General features: G+C 46.8%; 2 protein-coding genes across 7 annotated transcripts in view; one reads left to right on the forward strand and one right to left on the reverse strand.

Moving 5' to 3' along the window:
* The window catches only part of KIF3A (kinesin family member 3A), a 57,626-nt gene extending 52,359 nt beyond the window's left edge, over positions 1–5,267 (forward strand). For 4 of the 6 annotated variants that reach the window (XM_032255364.1, XM_032255456.1, XM_032255608.1 and 1 more), the window contains 2 exons: positions 1,244–1,332; positions 4,010–4,164. In XM_032255364.1, the coding sequence (XP_032111255.1) occupies positions 1,244–1,332; positions 4,010–4,149 (229 nt within the window). In that variant the 3' untranslated portion in view covers positions 4,150–4,164. Of the gene's footprint in view, positions 1–1,243; positions 1,333–3,512; positions 3,898–4,009; positions 4,165–5,238 lie in introns of those variants that run through there. The other 2 variants (XM_032255785.1, XM_032255746.1) reach the window with 2 other exon arrangements.
* Positions 3,795–9,652, reverse strand: IL4 (interleukin 4). The gene is given in 5 exon segments (XM_032256196.1): positions 3,795–3,921; positions 5,726–5,774; positions 5,777–5,816; positions 8,996–9,043; positions 9,317–9,652. Coding segments are annotated over 5 exon segments (399 nt in total). The 5' UTR covers positions 9,452–9,652.
* Between the last annotated feature and the right edge of the window lie 4,266 nt (positions 9,653–13,918).

Below are 13,918 nucleotides of genomic sequence, written 5' to 3' on the forward strand. Positions count from 1 at the left end.
CACACACACACACACACACACACACACACACACACACACACACACACGGACTTATAATGGAAAGCCGAAAATCTCCAGCCCTGTTTCACCCCTCCTTAGTCCAAGTCCCGTCCCAGCAATCCATCTTCCCTTTTGCTTTTTAGTTTTTCCAGTGACTACCATTATAATTCCAAAGATTTCTTGATTCATTCATTATTGTTTTTTCTTTTTATGATGAAAACTTTCAATTATGTAGAAAAGCAGAATAGTATAATCAACCCCCTGTACACATCCCCAGCTGCAACAACTGCCAACCCATGACCGCTTTTACCAACTGTTTTTTGCTTTATCAATGTTAGATATCATATATTCATTTCCCTATTGAAGAAAGAGAATTTGCCTAATTTATTCTACAACTTCCAAGTTTTTATAGTAAATTCTATTTGGTTCTTCTATTACCTTTGTAATTTTGATAACTCTCTAAATCTTGTGTTCTTATTCCATCCACCATAGATAGTATTATTTAACTGCCTCCTTCTCCATGCAAGCTGGAGATAGTGGTGTCCACCTCTCTTTCTTTTCTTCTACTTTCACCTCCCAGACATTTCCAGCTATAGCTCTTATATTGTCTGGTGGATAGCAATGTGTAGTCTGTTCTCTAACCATCATCAGATCTTCTGTGCTTTGTATACTGGTTGGTTCTAAGACTTGGGAATCAAGATACTTTACATTATTATGACTTTAAATATCATTCACTGTAGAGCCATGTGGTGTACTGAGGATTACTTTTTTCTGTAGACTCAATATAACAATCTGTGTGTCAAGGTTGGGAGAACATTCTGGATATCCAGTCGATACCTTTTCTGTTCAGAAACGTGGTAATCCATAGCACTCATGGACCCAAGCTGTCTTATCATTTACATCTTGCATGGCCTTGTATTCTTTAATTATCTTGTGTGTTATATCCCTAATTCCAGAGGGGGCTCCTAGAGGGGGAAGTGGTCTTTCCTGTTTTGCTCCCACACCATTTATAGTCTCTTGGTAAATTAAATTGATTGCCATAAAAGTTGCAAACCATAATTTCATTTGTCAAATAAACATAGTCAAGACCATTAAATGCCATTGCTATTAGATTCTGCATATATTTTATTTTATTATGAGTTATAAATATATAAATATTTTAAAAATAAAGCTATAAAAAACTCATAAATTAAAATATTCAGCTTCAACACTTTGAATATTTCTCTTTCATGATCATCTTTAGCCTTTCCAAGAAGTCTTTCAACATAGTCTGGTTGGCTTCCTTCACAGGACAGGAATTCTACGAAAGAAACATTTCGTTAGCTTGCATTGGTAAGCATTTGTCCTCCCTGCCTGTCTACTTGGTCAAGCCCACTCTGGCACTTGCCACCTGAACACTTATCAAACCAGGGCCTCCAGTCTAGCCTGACTGGGAGTTGTCTCTGTCACTAGGCCAGCAGGTTTTACCTGTTTTGGGTGCATACTACTTACACTTCTAGAAATGGTTACTGTATACCATTACCTATCTGCGTTCAGGGGTGTGGGGCGGGTGCAGTCTCTGGAGAGGTGTGTCACAGCTAGGTGCTTGCTCAGAAGGTGTGATCGAAGATGCTGGCTCAGACCTACCCAGTGCTGTACTGGGTCTCCTGCATGGCTGCCTGGACTGCTGAGAGATTCAGTCATGCAGCCCTCCTGGCCTTAAACAGCAGCACCGCAGCACAGCAGCCCTAAAGGCGGGAAGAACTCTAGATGCCACCACCAGACCACTGCTTCAGTTTGCATCTCAGCTCTACCATTTATTAATTGCATTGCTTAGGACATACTACTTAATTTATAAAAGCGTCAGTTTCATTTGTAAAGTTGGGACCGTTGTTTACTACTTGCCTGCTTCATAAGATAATGGAGATAATTAAAAGAGAGAATATGTGTTGTGCCAAGTCCCTATCCCATTACCTATCCCAGTGTATACAAGGCAGTAGGCCCAGAGAAGGGATGATACATGTCCTTGTTCTCCTCTAAAGCCAATTAATTCCTTTACTTGATGTTAGATAACATCCACTCTGGGCCACGAGGACTTCTGCCCTCTAGTGATTCTCCCTCTTTCTCCGCTCCTCAATTCTCCCCTCACCTGACGGCCCATTCCCACGGTGCATGCTGGGTATACCCCCACCTTAAAAAGAGTTTCCCTCACTCCATAACCGCCCTGCAGCCGTGGTTCTGTTTCTCTGCAGCCTTATAGCTAAACACCTTCCGAGAGTGTTCTCCCTTCACTGTTCCCTCTTTGGCTCCTCTTGCTGCCCCTGCTTGGTGAGTCCTCTTCAAAGTCGGGCTTTCTTTCCTACCGATTTACATCAGCCTCACCCACGGCCTCTGTCAGCCAAACCCAGGGGCCTTTCGCCGTCCTCACCTGACCTGGCCTTTTAGTACATTTGACACAGTCAACCCTCCCTCCTTGAGTGTCCTCGCCAGCTTCCTGAGGTACCGCCCCCTCTCCAGTGTTCTCCTGCCTCACTGGCTGCTACTCCCCAGGCCTCTTGGCTGGATCCTTCTCTCCTGACCGCCATATGTTGGAGTAATCTCAGGCTCGGTCCTTGGATCTCTCCCTTTCTGTCATTCAGACTTTCAATAGCATCTCTCTAAGGACTCTTCATTCTATATTGCAAGTTCTGACCTCTTCCCCAAGTTCCAGACTTCTCTAACCATCTTCTCAACACCTTCACTTGGCTATCCAACAGCCACCTTATATGTGCAATGTACAAAATTGAACTCTTGATCTTCTGCTCAACCTCCAGCCCTGCCTTGACCCCAGTCTTCCATCTCTCTGTAAACAGTACCAACTATCGCCAAACGAGTCTGGGCAGGAATGAAGAGGTCATCTTTTCCTCCTCCGTTTCTTACCCCTTACAACAGATCTGTCAGCAGATCCTTCTGGCTCTATTTTTAGTCACATCCCAAATCTGTTCACTTCTACTGCTCCCACCCTGTCCATGCCACCATCTTCTCTAGCCTGTGTGGTAGCCTCCCAACAGGCCATTTTGCTTCTGTGCTTTCCCCCTTTCAGCCTATTTACCACGCAGTAGCCAGACTGACCATTTTAAATTGTGTGAATCAGATCCTACAGTCTTTGCCCTGCCCAAAAGCTCTGCAGGTGTTCCCTGCCATACTTGTGGTAGAATCTAAAGGCCTTGTGTGATCTGCTGTCCTAGAAACTCCCCCTCACTCACTCTGATCCAGCCACACTGGCCTTCCTACTGATGTTTAAACACAGGAAGTTCATTTCCATCCTAAGGCCTTTGCATAGCTCCTCCTCCTGCCTGGAATGGTGTCTCCCCAGTTAATCACGTGGCCTGCTCCCTCACGTAATTCAAATATCTGCGCAGATAATGTCACCAGCTCCTACGTCAGTCCACTCCCCCATGACCCTTACGTTCATTATTCCTATATATATTTTTGTAGCACTTGTCACTACTGGGCATCATTTTACATGTTTGTTTTTCTAATTCTCCCACTAGAACATTCCATGAGAACAGGGACTCAGCCTGTGTGTCATCTTTAATGACACATCCTCAGCACCTGGAACAGCACGCAGCACCCGTGGAACTTCAGCAAATACTTATTAAATGAATGAATGAATGAATGGGTTGACCAAGGGTGTTGCAGCTCCTGAGGAGGAGCGTTTAGAAGTGAGGCTGCTGTCCACCAGGAGCCACGCTGCCTGCTTCCTGGGAATGCAGTGCAGCTTACCAAGCCCACCAGGCTGCAGAGGTTCCTGTCCAGCCGTTTCAGGGATCGGATCAGCTGCTTGTGACTGTGGAAATGCTGTGCGGTTGCACCCAGGCAGTGAGTGTCCTTCTCATGGTGGCTGTAGAACTGCCGGAGCACAGTCGCAGCTCTGCAGAAGGTTTCCTTCTCAGTTGTGTTCTGGAAAGACAAATGCCACAGATAGCCATGTGCCAGCTCCATTTGGAGGATGGGAGAGAAATCTTTCCTCTTGATTTCTTCTTTCCAGGGGGACAAATGGAGGTGAGTTTGCTCCACTACAGACCCGTCTTCAAGTATTCCACTGAAGGAAGGCTGCTTGCCACAGACATACACCTCTGTCAACAACCTCACCCAATTACTTGCAAACGCAGCAGCCGATTTTGCTGAACGGGTATCTGAATAAAGTCACCCCATGAGGGAAGGGCACAGTGGGGACTAGAATGCAGGACCATGTGTTGTACAACCCTGATTCCGCATCCCTGTCTCTCTACCCTGGGAGCTATTTTTCTATGGAAAGTGCCCACTTGAGCTCTCAGTCAGGTTCTGCTGTCGTTCCCAAAAGGGTTTAAAATCCAGCGTTCCCTGGAACTCCTGCATGCCTGATGAATAAATGAGCACACATCTTTTGCCCTGGACTCTGCTGCTTTGGGCAGCACTCTCCATTTGGCCCTCCCCATGGGAGAGGAGAGCAGCACATGGTCCAAGTGAGGAGCTAAGATATTTCCCCAGGCAGCAAGAGATAAGTGTGCAGTTTGGGGAAGGGTACCCGGGGAGATCAGGGGAGGCTCTGGGAGTGGGTGCCATTGAGCTGAGCCTTGGGCAGAGCTTCTGTAAGGGGCCTTTTGGCCCCACATGGTACGGAGTGAGAATCTCCTTGGAATGCCGGCAACTGTGAGGATCTGGCCACATGGCTCTTCCTGGGGCCCTTAGCTTTAGAGGCGGGAATGGACACATAGGGAAACAAGTCACTGGGAACCCAGGAAAGGGATTGTGTCTCAGTCTGAACTGGGTCTGGTATGTCCTCTCATTTTCCACTGAAGAACAAAGATGCAGAACCTGGAGAGGGGTCTTAGCTTGAGCCCAGTTCCTTTATCCAGTTCAGACAAAGAAAGCTATCTCCAGCCTCTGCCCGGACATGCTCTGGTTCCTTGCTACCCAAAGTGTGGTCCACGGACCAGTCGCGTGGACATCACTTGTTAGGAATGCGGAATCTCAGACCACCCCTGCCCGGCCCAGACTCTCTGAGTCAGAAGAGCAGCGACAAGATCCTCAGGGTTTCTATCGGCAGCACTGTCCAAGCAGCTTTTAAGTTCTTACATTTTTTTTTTTTCTGATGATCAAGGTAATATATATTTACTATAAAGGTAATATATATTCAACAAAAATGCATTCACTCATCCCACCAGCCAGAGGTAACTGCTGTTAATATTTTGGTAAATATCACACTTTTAAAAATACTTTCTCTTTTTAAAATAGAGATCAACTGTTGACACTGTTTTGTAACTTTTTTACGCTTTACATATACCATAAGCACTTCCTAAGGCCTTCGGTGGTATTTAAGAGCGTGGGATTGAGAACTGCAGAGGAACACATGGCATAGCTGTACTGTCATTTGTCAGGCCCCTATTGGAGCAGCTTTTTCTTCCGTAAGTAAGCGGCAGTGAGTAAACGATATAAATCTTTGTGCTCATCTCTTATTTATGTAGACTAAACTCTGGGAATGCAGTTCATATTTTAATGTTTTTTCCAGGAAGATCTAGATCCAGACTGAGGTACCAGAATCCCTGGCTATAGAAGTTTCCCCCTTACCCTTCCCCTTCCCCCTGTGCGGCATGATGTCCATGGGCAGAGCGGTTGGAAGGACACTTACTTAATGAACTGAAAATCACTCCTGGTTCCTGATGCTAGTGGGAAATGTAAGAGTGTGCCAGTATCTCTGGGCTCTCGGAGCCAAGAAACAGACCTCTCTGGGCTCTGTGGGCCAGTCGAAGTGGAGAGGACACGGGGTGGGGGCAGACGCTACCTGTGTGTCTAGAGGGCAGACACCCATGCTGCTGCAGAGGGAGCGGTGAGATTCAGGAAAGCCAAAGAGTCAGCGCTTTGCTTCTTTTCCCACAAACTTTGGTGAGATATTTTCTGAAATGTTGGCTTGGAGCCTAGAAATTAAACTTAATTTTGACCCATATATGGCCACATAAGTGTAGGAAAAAACCCTCTAAAGATGTTTTTCAAAGGACTTTCTAAAGGGAATGAGGATGAAATAAGAATTGAAAAGAGTCTGCATCAAATGGAAAAACTTTAGAAGAACGCATCCTAAGGGCAGTTTTAGTGCAAGGCCTTAACGTTGTGGTTGCACTGGTATTACAGCCACGGGATGACACTCCATCCTGTCCTGGCCCCAGACCGCTCCTACCTGCCTATCTAGCTTTTGCTGCTGGGTGTGTCTGTCCTAGGGCAGTGCCTCAGGGGAGCACTTTGACAGACTTCACAGTTCAGAACTGCTTAGGGAGTCACTCAGAAGGAGGGCCTGGGCCCATGCTGGAAGGAACTCTGTCCCTCCCGGGAATGTCAGGAAACAGCCACTTGGGAGATTTCTTCCGTGGCAGTGACTCTGTGAGAGTTCTAACTTGGTTCTTGACCAGCTTCACTGAGGACCATACAAATCCAGCCTGATTGGCACTGCATTCGTTATCTCCTGTCCAGCCGGGCATAGTCAGCTGGGAAACTCCTTCAGAAACCGAGATATTTGAGGTTCATTATGGAACTCTCTGTAGAACTATGAACTTTAGCTCTCTCTGGTAAATAGGAAATACCTCCACCTACTTGTCCACCCAAGAAACCCTTCATCAACCAGCCAGCTCGCTTCTTCCCACTTTGCTGTTCTTTGGACAGCCTTGACAGGTGTTGCCTATGAAGCCCAGGACCTAGATCAGTGCCTTCTTTCCAGCAGCTGCCAAGAGTAGAATGCTGCCCAACTCAGAGATACTCCAATTCTTTAGTATAATACAATTAATAGGCTGGATTTTGGAAAGATGTTTTCTTTGGGAACACAAAGAAGTACATTTTTCTCTGCATAACACCTCTGTAGGCTTTGAAAATAGCAACATATCACGTTCTGAAATATCTTAACATGGAAGTAAGCAGTGCTGAATCTTTGAGGGGAAGAAAAGAGTGGAAGACTGAGATTGCGAACTCCAGGAGGATGAAGTTCGTGAGACAGGTGAGAGCGAAGGCAGACAGTGGGATTGTTCTAGGAGATGTCTGTGTGTGGTGAGAGGGGTGAGTGAGGACAGTGAAGAGGGGAGTTAAGGACGGGAGGGCAGCGGTGTGTCCTGGCCTGTGTCTGGGGGTCTTGCAGAAACAGCCCAGATGGGTCGCCCCAGGCTCGGCATCCTGGAAGGTTTGATCCTCTCCAACCTGGGCCCCTCCTTCTTAGAACCATCACTTCTCTGCAACCTGTCTTTGCTTTTAATCAGAGTTATATCATCTCACAAAAGCACTTTCCACTAACTCAAAAGCTGGATTCCAATCAGCTCTGCAATCACCTTCAGAATCACTTTCGTATCTTCACATGTGGAAACTGAGGTGCAGAGAGGTGTGAAGAAGTGCTGAAGGGCAGCCACACAGCTAGTGAGTGGCAAAGCTGGGGCCAAAACCACAGGCAGCCTCACCTCCAGGCCCTCACCCTTCCTCCAGGCCTGGCTTCTAGAGAGCTGGCACTTCCCTTGGCTTTGTGAGAGCCTTCTCAGCAGTAGGCCTCCAGGGCTCAACCCAGTGGGCTCTTGGATGCTAGTAGGAGCCATCTCGGTTGGAAAGACTTGGAGATTTTAGATAGAGAGATAGATAGGTGATAGATAGATTATATATATATATATAAAACATTTATACACACACACACACACACACACACACACACATATATAAACTGCTACCAGGGTGTGGTGGCTAATCCCAACATTTTGGTGTCCTAAGTGGCAGATCGCTTGAGCTCAGGAGTTTGAGACAAGCCCAGGCAAAATGGCAAGACACCATCTCTACAAAAAATACAAAAATTAGCTGGGCATGGTGGTGCACACCCATTCTCTCAGCTACTTGGGAGGCTGAGGTAGGAGGATTGCTGGAGCCCAGGAGGTGGAGGCTGCTGTGAACTGAAATCGCTCTACTGCACTCCAGCCTGGGTGACAGAGCAAGACCCCATCTCAGGAAAAAAAAAAGTGTGTATTTGTCCTTCAGAATGTCATCCTGTATCGGACTCTTGGGATAACCTTTAATGAAATGAGATAGTCCAGATAAAGGCCTGAAGAGCAGTGTCCCTCATGGAGCAGGATGGGCCGTGTTCTATGGCCTGGGTGCCAGGGTATGGCCCTGCCCAGCCCACAGGGCTTCATTGCGCAGAAAGCAGGTAGTTAGGAGACCACTGTTAAACTGAGGCTTTGGGGCTTTCATTCTCAGCCGTGTGTTTCCATGAAAACAGGAACTGAAGTGCACAAAACTATTGATATGGCTGTAGTCATGTTTGTCAGAGAAAATGCACTATCAGCTGTCACATCTGTCTCCTCCCACTACAGATAGAGGGGTGGGGGTGAGGCAGCACAGGAGGCAGAGAGGCGAGATGCCCAGGCAGCCCGAAGCAGGGATGTGCTGGACGCCGCCTAGCAGGGTGGTTCTGGACCGGGCTGGAGGACAGTTTGGCCAGCCAGAGCAAGCTGAGGGGGTCTGGATAGCCAGCCCCGGAACCCAATGGGCTGTTAGGTGGCCAGGTTGTGTAAGAGGAGGGCTCTGGCAATACCTTTTCTGTTGCCGTAGGAAGTCTCTTAGACAAAATGAAAGCTCCCTCAACCTGTCATCTCAATATCTGTTTTTGTGAGGGTATTTGGTTTTTCAGAAATGTATGGGCCAGAAAAAGTCTCTCATTCAACAGACATTTATTGAGTGCCTTGTACATTCCAGGCACTATGCCAAAACTAAGTAAAACCCAAGAGGGCTTTTCTTTGACCAGGATCTGAGTCAGGATTACAGTTTGTAGGCTTTCTATTACACGTATTCTAAATCAAGTGAAACCAGAAAGACCAAAACATGCTTAAGAGTAAAGATCAGATTCTCATTCTTTGAAAACGTCTAACACCTATAGTTAATTTGGGCCCGCTCGTTTTCCATTCAACAAGTTTCTTGTTCAGACACTTGGGGATGGCTGTCGCCATTTGCCAAAACAGACCGCGGGACGGCTTCTTACCTTGGAGGCAGCAAAGATGTCCATTACGGTCAACTTGGTGCACAGAGTCTTGGTCCAGGCAGAAACGAGAGAGCAAGAGACAGAGTTAACCTCCAACTGGACAGAGCAGTCCTTGATGAGCATATCTCACTCCCTCCAACTGAGAAAACTTCCTACAGACCCTCAGATAAACAGAGTGTCAGGGGAGAAGCCTCCCTCTGCTCCCCTGGCTGCCCTGGCCACGAGTTTCAACCTCTCTAGCAGCTGTTAGGTTTTCATGGCCTAGAAATACTGACAGCATCACCAGAACATCTGGAGAGATGGTGTCAGATAGGTACTCACCTTTTGCTCTGTGACAATGTTCAAAGTTTTGATGATCTCCTCTAAGGCGACATCACAGTTGTGTCCATGGACAAAGTTGCCGGCACATGCTAACAGGAAGAACAGAGTGGGAAGCAGTTGGGAGGTGAGACCCATTAATAGGTGTCAATCTGCAGTGACAATGTGAGACAATTAGTTTATCAGGAGAAGCTAACAATGCTATGCTCTGACAAAGATATCTCTATATATAGATTTAAAATTGCTGAAACCGAGGGAAAATGAGTTTACATTGGAAATTTTCGTTACACCAGATTGTCAGTCATTTGGGGCCAGTCAGCACCTCTCTTCCAGGAGAAAAAATGCCTCACAAACAGGTAAAATGTTCCTGTGAAATCAGACCAATAGGAAAATGAAACCTTTTTTAAAAAAATTAACTACAAAGTTTCAGCATAGGAAATTACACCATAATTTGCTCTTTAGATTAATCTTATCAGCTTGGGGCTGCTGCTGGCTTTTTGCTTTGCATAGGAGGGAGAGGCCACAGGTGTCCGAATTTGTCGTAGTGCAGTCCTCCTGGGGAAAGATAGAGTAATATCAAGAAAGTTTGACTTGAAAAGTGTTTTAACCTGGCTTCTTCCAAGTATGGGTGGCATCTTAGAAACTGTTCTGTCGTGCAAAAGCTGATCTGGGGCTCCATCTCTACGTAGAGGGAGAATAACAGGCACAGACTCTCTGCCTCAGCACTGGGGCATAATGTTCTCCCAAGTTTAGGTGTTTGGAGGAGAAGGACAAGTCACATCAGGTGAGGCCTAGTTTGGGTCCCAGCAGGTCCATAAGGTTCTAATCCATAAGGAAGCCCTTGGCAAGGTAAGTCTGTTTAGAGGTTTCAGGAATAAATTTTTTTTTTTTTTTTCCTGAGATAGGGTCTCATTCTGTCACCCAGGCTGGAGTGCAGTGTTGTGATCAGGGCTCACTGCAGCCTCAACCTCCCAGGTTCAAGCGATCCTCTCACCTCACCCCCCAAATAGCTGGGACCATAGATGTGTACCAGTGCACCATGCCTGATAATGCTTATTTTTATTTTTTGGTAGGGATGAGAGTCTCACTATGTTGCCTAGGCTGATCTCAAACTCCTGGGCTCAAGTGATTCTCCTACCTCAGTCTCCCAAAGCTCCAAGATTACAGGTGTGAGCCACCATGACCAGCCAGGAATGCCCACTTTTTGAATGGAACCTAAACACATCCTCAGCTAATTAGGAGAAGGAGCTACAGTCTTACCAACTGACAAATCAGCTCCCCTTGTTAGTGCCCCACCACCCACCCTGCTGTTTTTATTGAATTCATCTGGACACAATAAGGTGCTCATTTGCTTCATCCCAGCAGTGAACATAAGGACCGACCATTCACTTGGGTGCCTGGGCCCTGTCCCCACCTCCCAAGAAGGGCTCACAGGCAGCAGGATTCCTGGGGCCTGCCTGCCCGCTGCATTGCTCCCACAACTTTCCTGCTTCCAGTTCTCTTCCCTTGGTCTCTGACTTTCTTCTCTCTATGAATTTCTTCTGGAAGATCCTCTAAAAATTTGTGTTGCTAAGATTGCTAAGGTTTTGCCTCTGGTGGTGGTGGTGGTGGTTTTTTTTTTGAGACAGAGTCTCACTGTGTCACCCAGGCTGGAGTGCAGTGATAATCATAGCCCACTGCAGCCTCAAACTCCTGGGCTCAAGGTGTTCTCCAGCCTCAGCCTCCTGAGTAGCTGGGATTACAGGCACATGCCACCATGCGTGGCTAATTTTTGCATTTATTTATTTTTTAATTATTTTATTTTATTTTTCTAGTAGAGACAGGGTTTCACCATGTTGGCCAGGCTGGTGTCAAAACCCCTGGCCTCAAAGTGATCCACCCATCTCGGCCTCCCAAAGTGCTGGGATTATAGGTGTGAGCCACCATGCCCAGCCAAGGTTTTGCTTCTGTTTTGGATATTTTCTTCCCTTATTATTATTATTATTAAGTTGACAAATACTGCACATATTTATGGTATATGATATAATGTTTTGAAATGTGCATACATTATGGAATTTCTACATAAGCTAATTAACATATGCAGTACCTCACATACTTACTTATTTTTGGTAAGAATATTTACTCTTTTGTGATTTATTTATGTACTTATTTTTGAGATAGAGTCTCACTCTTTTGCCCAGACTGGAGTGCAAAGGCACAATCTTGGCTCACTGCAACCTCTGCACGCTGGGTTCAAGCAATTCTCCTGCCTCAGCCTCCCGAGTAGCTGGGATTACAGGCATGTGCCACTACGCCCAACGAATTTTTTGTATTTTTAGTAGAGACAGGTTTCACCGTGTTGGCCAGGCTGGTCTCGAACTCATGACTTCAGTTGATCCACTCACCTCAGCCTCCCAAGTTGCTGATTACAGGCGTGAGCCACCATACCTGGCCTCTCTTCATGATTTTTAAGTATACAGGATATTTTTATCAACCGTTGTCACCATGTTGTACAATGGCTCTCTTTAACTTATTTCTCCCAACTGAAATTTTATATCCTTTGACCAACATCTTCCTGATCACCACCCTCCCAGCTCCTGGTGACCATCATCCTACTCTCTGCCTCCCTGAACCCTGAGTTCGGCTTTTTTAGATTTCACGTATGGGTGAGATCATGTGGCATTTGTCTGTCTGTGCCTGGCTTTTTTCACTTAGCATAATGTCCTCTAGGTTCATCCATGTTGTTGCAAATGACAGGGTTTCCTTCTTTTTCAAGGCTGCATAGTATTTCACTATGTATATGTGTGTGTGTGTGTGTGTGCATATATATATATATATATATGTATGTATGTATGTATATATAGCTTTGGATCTTATTGCAGTGTCTCAAGTTCTGTGAAGGAGAAAATGTGGATAATTGTATCAGAAAGGTTTAGGATCCTTCCACTGGGACTGGGCAACGAGGTTACCAAACTAAATGCAGTGGCTTCAGATGCCAAACCACCTGAGATGAGCCAAACCTCACAGGTGAGGGGTACGGTCCCCCACAACACTGCCCTCGCTTCAGACACCTGTTGCACATTCAGGGGTCCCCAGCCTACCCCCACTGCTGACTGACTGGCTGCAAATCTGAGAGTTACCACTACCTCTGAGGTTCCATAATTCACTAGGATGACTGACAGAACTCAGTAGAGTGCTATACATAAGGCCACAATTTTATCATAGCAAAAGCATTCTAATCGGAACCAGCCAAAATAGGAAACACAGGGGTGAGATGGCAAAGGGCCCAAACACAAAGCTCTTGTTGTCTTCCCCATGTAGCATCAGAGGCATCACCCTCTCAGCACCTTGATGTGTGACTAAATGCTATTTCCAAGCAGGGAGGTTACCTGAGCTTTAGGGTCCACAGTTTTTATTCTAGGTGTGGTGGATGGACTCACTGGCTACTGGGTTGAACTCATCTTTCAGGTCCACCTCAGGAGGCCAGGCTAATATCACAGAATCTCAGTGGCGTGGCCAGCCCCTCCACAGTTACATTGTCATAAAAAACTACTTAGGGCCCACCACGAGTCACTTCACTCACATAACCTCTTGGGCCCTCTATGAATAATAAGATACTCCTATCACTTGGGAAATCCCTGGGAATTTCGGCCTACCTCCTGGGAACTGCTGACAACCAGCCACATTCTTTACTCCAAGGGTTTGTAGCTGGTGGGACTTCCCAGGAGCCAGGACAAAGGCCAGACTTCTTGGGTAGAGTTTGATTCTTCACTGCATAGGCTGGGGAGAGTTATGAGAAGAGCAGGTGGTTGCTTCCACAGCAGGTGGAGACTTTGAATCCAATGAACTATTATGCAGAATGAAGTAGAGCGGCTCCAGTTAACACAGGGTAAGTGCGTCAAGCTGCAGTCTCACTGGAGGGCTTCTGCCAAAGAGGTTCTCAAGGACAGTCAGGGTGCAGAAGGGGATAGTGGGGAGGGCAGGGTTCTGGAGTGTCTGGGGGACAGTGGAACAGCACTTTATGTGTCCAGCTGGTGTTTTTCTAAGCATCCACTAAAGGGCAGATGCTGGGCTTGAGGCTCTGGGGGCAGAGCTGGTGAATGAAAAGGGAATATTAGGTGGGTACCTTTAGCTCAGAAGCAGAATCCAGCTTGTTTTGTTTGTTTCAGTGGTGAAGTGAGGACAAAGATGGAAGGATAAACTGTCCAGAACATTAGAGAGTGACCAGAAGTCTCCCCAGAGGGCAAAAAGGGAAGATGGGCCATCCTCCCCTGCAGGGACATCACCATGGCGGCTGCAGATGTGGCAGGTGGATAGCGATCAGGAAGGTGGGTGCCTGCAATGTCGGGGACAAAGAGGAGGGTGGTGGTCTCCACCTGCCGCGAAGGAGCCTCTGAGCCTACAGGGTCATGGGCAGTGCCTGGGCAGGGTATGGTGGGATGGGCACCAAAGTGCAGGAGGGAGATTGAAGACCATGCAGGCTTTGGGTGTGTTGGACACAGGCCCCTCCTCCTCCCTTGTGTGAGAGGTGAGAACTAGCGCTGGCCCCTCCATGGATGCAGAATTTTCCCTGCAGGCCCTGGAGCATAGCAGTTATGATCTCGGGTTTAGAGTCCAGCAAATGAG

Source organism: Sapajus apella, unplaced genomic scaffold (genome assembly GCF_009761245.1).
Source record: "Sapajus apella isolate SASKATOON/1434 unplaced genomic scaffold, GSC_monkey_1.0 scaffold1, whole genome shotgun sequence".
NCBI classification, from domain to species: Eukaryota; Metazoa; Chordata; class Mammalia; order Primates; family Cebidae; genus Sapajus; species Sapajus apella.